The 6,958-nt window shown below is 30.3% G+C and overlaps 1 protein-coding gene across 1 annotated transcript; it reads right to left on the minus strand.

The window, feature by feature from the left end:
• Positions 1 to 1,267: 1,267 nt before the first annotated feature.
• LOC134711456 (perlucin-like protein) lies at positions 1,268 to 6,407 on the minus strand. Its single transcript, XM_063572059.1, has 5 exons — positions 6,190 to 6,407; positions 5,922 to 5,995; positions 5,208 to 5,301; positions 3,375 to 3,599; positions 1,268 to 1,346 (listed from the first exon to the last, which is right to left on the minus strand). Exons 1-5 carry the CDS (start codon positions 6,215 to 6,217, stop codon positions 1,336 to 1,338), a joined length of 432 nt encoding a protein of 143 aa, XP_063428129.1. The 5' UTR covers positions 6,218 to 6,407; the 3' UTR covers positions 1,268 to 1,335.
• Positions 6,408 to 6,958: the final 551 nt, after the last annotated feature.

Here is a 6,958-nt window from a genome sequence, read left to right on the forward strand (position 1 = left end):
CTTCCAAAATTAAATTATCATATTACATTGACAACACTTTACCATTTAAATTCCTATACAATTTCTCAGAGAAATGTTTTTTTTTTGTTTCTCAGCCATATATTGCTTTCCAAAAGACCTGTTGGACAAATCATTGTCACTCTGAGTAAATATGTTAAAGCTATACACATAAATCCTGCCTTTTCATGAATATACTCATATACAAATATTAACGTTTTATGTTAGCCTCCAAATAATTCCAAACAAATACATTTCATTCTCAAAATTTGACAAATTAAATCATTATAAGAAAAATACCAAAATAGATTTATGTGGACATAAACGGTTCAAATGTGTGACATAAATATATGTTTTCTTTCAATGTATCCTTTCTTTTCAAATGTGATTCTATAACTAGGTATAAGGCAGCATAACAAACATTTTGCAATATGTACAAAGACAACGTTGTCTGGCATAGTTCTTGATAAATACTTGACAACACGAAACTGAAAACACTAAACCTGTCTTGGAAAACATGAAACAATAAATAAACTGTACTAGGATCACTAACATAAGTACAGGAATTGACACAACCAATAGTGAATACATGCTTATGTTCCAAATATCATGTTTATTTTTTTCTCCAAAATTCTAAAACAAAGCAAAGTTCAGAAGGAAAGTGAACTGACTATGACTGAAACTAGTTTGTTCAGAGCAAACATTACTTAAAAAAATGCAACAAACATAAAAATGAAAGTCTTGTATTGAATGTTACAAAAAAAAAAACGTGACAGTTTGTTATAATTCATTAAAGTCGATAAAATGTCTTGTTCTTGAAAAAAATGGCATACCATACAGTGGTGCCTTAAAAGGTGACATTTACTTTCGTTCACCTACAATCGTTCCATTCCTTACGTTACTTATTTCTGTTTTGAATGTGTAGGGCTTAAATCATCAAATACATAATATTGAAAATTATAGAATGGGCTATTAGTATTAAAGATCGGCTTGAGCATGTATTTAATATTTGCAATTACACCAATTAAGCAATCATATATTTTGACCTATTATCAAGACATTACGGAATATCTATACTATAAGTCTTCTATACCAAAGGACTCTTGTATTACTAAAACTTGTAATTTTGAAAGTTGGACCAGCAAATTTTAAGCGGCATTTCGTTTATAAACTATATGACACCTGGTTATTAATGTTATATTTTAGTATACATGTTTTTTTTTGTACAAGGGGAGTTCTTATTATTCATTAACACATCAACATCAGTATGTACAGTAACTATTCTTTATTGAAATATATTGAATCTGTCATCTGCTGTTAGCGTAAACATCTGCATTACTATTGGAAACCTGAAATAAAAATAAGGTGGACAAATAAAAACTAAAGTCAAGATACTTAATGAATGGCTATTATTTATTTTGAATTTATTGAACCATAAAACTAATTTTTGACTCTTCACATTGAATAATCCGCGATGCGGATTATGTAAAATGTGAAGAGTCAAAAATTAGTTTTATGGTTCAATAAAATCAAAATAAATTATTGCCATTTATTATAAATAAATTTCTATCAAAAAAAAGGCTCAAAGAACTTTTTATATTATTTATATTAACAATAACAACGTACACACAAGTTGGCGTATTAATATACAACGTCAGAGTGGGCGTGTCGCCATAAAAATTGACAACACTGAAAATAAAACTAATAATTTTAACCAATCAGAAGACGGTAAATACACCAAATTTATTTATATAACAATAGTGGCAATTCTTATGACAAGTATTAAATAGTTATCATAATGTGATAACTTTTTTGCCATAAGCTGTAATTACTGCACAAACATATTCAATGTACCTGTTACATAAAGAGAGGGAAATCCAAAACGTTTGAAGAAAAATACATGAAGAATTTGTTGTCGGAAGTATTCTGATTTTTCATGAAGGTTAAACAAAGTTATTGATTGTTTTACCCAAAACTGAATGTAAATGTTAACCACAAAACAATGCGTACATCTATTAGTTTAAAAGGGAGAATGAAAAAAGAATAACATACTATTTGATCATTTTTTGATTTGCCACGTAGAACCATCTATCGAAGTTTCGCAAATAGTCATGATAAAAGCTATGACCTTAGACTGCATCTAAACGTAAAAATGCAAACATAGCTCATTTATCAGTAAACTTGGCATAGTAATTTGGAAATAAATAGCAGTCTTCATTATTGAAATACAGTATCCAGATTCAAATATCTATCCAAGTTTCGAAAAATATCATGAATATGTTTAACAAAGTTATTATTGTCTGAAAACTCGAACCTTAAATAAGTTTGCATTTTAAAAATGTAAACAGCCATAAAAGTCACTTATCAGTGAAACACAAAAAATAAATGAGAGAAATTCAATTTTTGCTCCGAATACTATCTTGATTATTAAAAAGTTCATGTGCAAGCTTCATAGAATTCGATACAGGTACGACATATATTGATGTTACCACAAACTTAACCTAAAGATGACAAATCCAACGACAGGGAATGTACGATCTATATAATGATTCGCTCCCGCGACTTTCATTGCATGCAGGCTCGAAAACGTTGGATAAAATTAATTCTTGAGAAGGGTTTCAACAGTCAAGTAGTCATGGCTTTTGTGTTGACATCATTTATCATTGATATTGCCATACAAATTAATAACGGTTTCAAGGATTAACGAAAAAAACCTAAGGATTTTAGACCCTAGGAACTGATTACTTTAGCTATATTATGCAAAATCTTTCGGAATTCTTAATCATCAGTTCTCATCAACTAAGAACCTTAATTGACCTTTTAAACTTTCTAGATTCAAGCGTCACTGATGAGTCTTTTGAAAACCAAACGTTCATCTGTCGTATAAATCTTAATTCTCGTATCTTTGATGAGTTTATTTATATTAAAGTGGCCAAATAAATCGCAACGGCATATCTGCTGAGTTTTCAAAACAACAGATGATAACAATGTTGCCTATAGCTATATTTCGAGGGAAGTATACGATGTAAATATTTCTGTTAACTTGCAGGTCTCCTTATGAATCTCTGGGAACATATTTTTCTAAACTTTAGAAAAAATATTTTCAATGGTTTACATAATTCAAGAAATTATTTAACATGAATTTATGAACATATGCTTAACATTTCTTTTTCATCCTTACATCGGCATCAATAAAATAATAAAATAAATCAACAACAAAGATATAAACACTAACGAATAACAAAACAATTAACACTTAACGTTGTTCACACCGCATTTTTCAAAGAACTTTAAAGTATGGCAAAACACAAAGAATACACACTAGAACATTACTTTGACCTGTTAGTTACTAGTATAACCAGCTGTATACAACTTACAGAAATTACTTTCACAGACATAAGGAATGGTATAAGTACATGGGTAGTCGTACCAGTAACCATTGCTGTAGTGCATCATAATACAGTTAAATGTGTAGGAGTTTGAATTACTGGTCGGAAAAGGTCTTCCTGAATCAAAGTTCTTATAACTTATCTGAGTTTGATCATATATCCATCTCCAGTCACCATTGACGACATCTGTAGATCCAAGCCAGTAATATGTTTCTGAAATTACATAAAAGGAAACATAACTATCAAGATCAACGATATTTATAAACTCTTTAGTATTTTGGTTACCCAAGTTTTGGTTTTCGAGCGTACCTAATTAAGTTTCTCCAAACAATTGTAACTGTATTCTCTTACACTTTACATTGTTCCAAGAGACAGATATACATAATATACAGCATCTTAGAAGTGGTTAATTACATACAGGAATTAAAATAAACATACGTTAAGGTTCGTGGGGACCCTTTGCCTAAAATGGCCGTATTTTCATCTCGAAATTTACTCTGAGTACAGACAAACCTGCGCTGTTTACAAAGTTATAGGGCATAGCATGCCATAGATACATAGAATTCAAATGCGTTGTATGATTTAGAAAATTCATAATATAATTAGATTTTGCCATACACTATTTTTTGTCCCTGCAGAAGATGATGAAATTAACATTTACAGTTGAGTTTCCCTTGATAGTGTCCACTCCGGTACACATACACATAATATACAGCATGCATGTTAGAAGTGGTTAATAACATACAGACATTAAAATAAACATACGTTAAGGTTCGTGGGGACCATTTGCCTAAAATGGCCGTATTTTCACCTCGAAATTTACTCTGAGTAACGACAATAGTGTCCACTCCGGTACACAGTTTAAATCACCAATTATTGTCAGGTATCTATTTTCCATGTCAATTAATACAACCTGTTTCCCAACTTAGTTTATTTTTGGACCTTCTGGAGAAATAATAAAAGGTAACTGCAAAATCCTGGTAAGTTTTTATTTTTTCAAAACTGTGATGCATACAATGATGCATGAAACAAAATAAATTAATATAAACCAGTAATATAGCAAGGTGAATTTATAACTTGTAGCAAGTTTAATAAAATATATTTTTTCTAACGCTCGGGGCAAGAACATCTACTTGGGACGTACAGGTTGTATACGGTTAATTGTATTATAATTCAAAATATAAATAAGATTAGTTATAAATTATTTCTTATGCAAACAATACTTCATATTTTTTTCAAAAGCAAAACGATATTATTGGGTACTTTTATATTATAATAATATAGTACACCGAATAATTTTTCCTCTGTCTGGTTAAACAAATAATGATAACAAACGGCATAGCTTGTTCAAAGTAAACAGTAATACATGCCCCTTAAAAAGGACGGAATACTCGTTTATGTTCATGTATTATAGAGTCTAAAACTCTGACTTATATATCATTTATAACCTCAGAATCTCAGAATTACAGTTTTAATGTAGTAAGATACATAAGCTGATTGCCGTAAATAGTACAACCATTGCACCAATCCAAAGTTTATTTTATGGTTATGATTTTTAGATAAGCAGTTGGTTATCAAATCTGTTATTAGATCATTACAATCAAATTCCAGATTGAGTTTGGTATACAGAAAGTAAGACAAGTTAAAGAGCAAGGGTTCATATGTGACCGAGACATCAAAAAACCAAGTTAACCAATAATGGCATCATGTATTTTTCAACAATATACAGGTAAAATATTGCCTGTTTAATATAGAATGTATTCATTCAATTCATATATTTATTTTTTTAAAAATTAAATACACTAGAAACTTTTAACTTACTTTTGCTACTTTTACTTAATTGCTGTTTAATCCAACTATTTTCTGAGGAATCACCAATTTTCGCTAGATATCCACCAATCTCTCTGCATTTTCTCTACAAAATTGACAAATTTTAAATATTAAACATCCGCATTTTTTTACACATCATTAACATGAATAAATAAAACCACTATGTTAATCCGGAATAAGTAACACAATGACAAAATGGTTGGATGAAATATACGTTCAGTGATGATCATATGCCACAAGCGAAACAGACTGCGTTAAGTGGAAACATGATAGATGTAAAAAAAAAAATGAAAACAACACGTTCAATAATTTCATGCGGTAGAAGCGCTTTTCTGGATTCACATTCATCAGAAACGCTCAAAGTCAAACATTCGAAATCCGAGGATGTATGTAACCGAAACACTTGAAGCTATATGTCAAATATATCTTTAAAAATAGCCAAATTCATCTAAGGTCAACTTTGCCTGAGGGAGTTAAAACCTTTATAATTTCAAATTTATAAACGGACAATTTTATAAAGTTTTGTTATAAATCATGTCAGTACTGACTTCTAAGCTGATAATATCCTCGGGAATAGTCCACCAGCAGATGTATCGACCTAGAGATGTAAATAACTAAAAACAACACGTTTAATACTTTCATGCGTCCGAAGCGCTTTTCTAGATTTACCTTCATCAGGGGCTCTTAAAGCTCTTGTAAGCTTACCTCAGCATCAGTCCATCTAACACTGTCATCTCCAATATAATAACAGTGCTTGTTGTATTTTATCCATTGTCGTCCTAAATGATATATATAAAATTCCTATTATCATGTAGAATAAGAATAAGAATTGCATATAGCAGTTAAGAAAATTGACAAGAATTGCAATGTAAGGAAATTTTGTTCAAGTATCTGGTAAAGTATATACAAATATTTGTTATTAATTTTTATTTTCGGAGAATTATCTGATTGAAGAAAAAAATAGTAAACTTACGTTTGAAGTCTTCTTCCATCGAGGTCATGTCCTTGTCTAAAGCTTGTACCTTTGAGTTGATAGAACTAGCTTGATTTTTCAGGAAATTTTCAAGGTTTTTTAATGCATTTCTGGCTTTGTTAAAATCTTGCTTGGATTTGGTTGTTAAACATGGTACCGAATATACAGTCGTGAACACCACACAAACCACAAAGACGATAATCGGGAAGACAGATGACATTATGTAAGAAATAAAAAAAATCTGCAATTTGTATTTATTTAAATTAAATAAGGTATTGCATTAATTTAAAATAGAAATAAAATTAAGATAAAAACACGAACAACGACCCATAAAAGTTATGAATATAGCTTTGTTTTGTTTCCCATATTTAAGAAAAATGCTTTATGTTTACTTACTTGCTACAATCAGTTCATGAAACAAAACACAAAAGTTAAAACAATTCAAACCACTTTTATACCAACATCACTGGATCATTGTGATTACATGAGGATACAGATCAATTTTGATTATAATGTAATGATATACCTGGCCGGCCTTTTGTGCTGTGTCAGCATTCGATATCATCAACAAAATATAGTATGTCGCACATGCCTTACCAGGTAAACAGAAATTACAAATATCCTGAACAGTATAATAGACCCGAAACAACAATAAACAGCAAACTCTTCCGCAAAAAAGTCTACACAAAAACTGCAAAAAAAACCCTATTGAAATGAAATGGAAACGAGGAATGGGCCAAAGAGACATTAACCCAACCAACGAGCAGAA

Source organism: Mytilus trossulus, chromosome 1 (assembly GCF_036588685.1).
Source record: "Mytilus trossulus isolate FHL-02 chromosome 1, PNRI_Mtr1.1.1.hap1, whole genome shotgun sequence".
NCBI classification, from domain to species: domain Eukaryota; kingdom Metazoa; phylum Mollusca; class Bivalvia; order Mytilida; family Mytilidae; genus Mytilus; species Mytilus trossulus.

What these genes read in the sequence shown, in the direction of transcription:
- LOC134711456 (XM_063572059.1), bottom strand. Translation starts at nt 6,217, where the DNA reads ATGACCTCGATGGAAGAAGACTTCAAAC. An exon ending in GATGGAAGAAGACTTCAAAC is followed by an intron (nt 5,996 to 6,189) that starts GTAAGTTTACTA and finishes TATATCATTTAG; the next exon opens with GACGACAATGGATAAAATAC. An exon ending in ATTAAGTAAAAGTAGCAAAA is followed by an intron (nt 3,600 to 5,207) that starts GTAAGTTAAAAG and finishes ATGTAATTTCAG; the next exon opens with AAACATATTACTGGCTTGGA.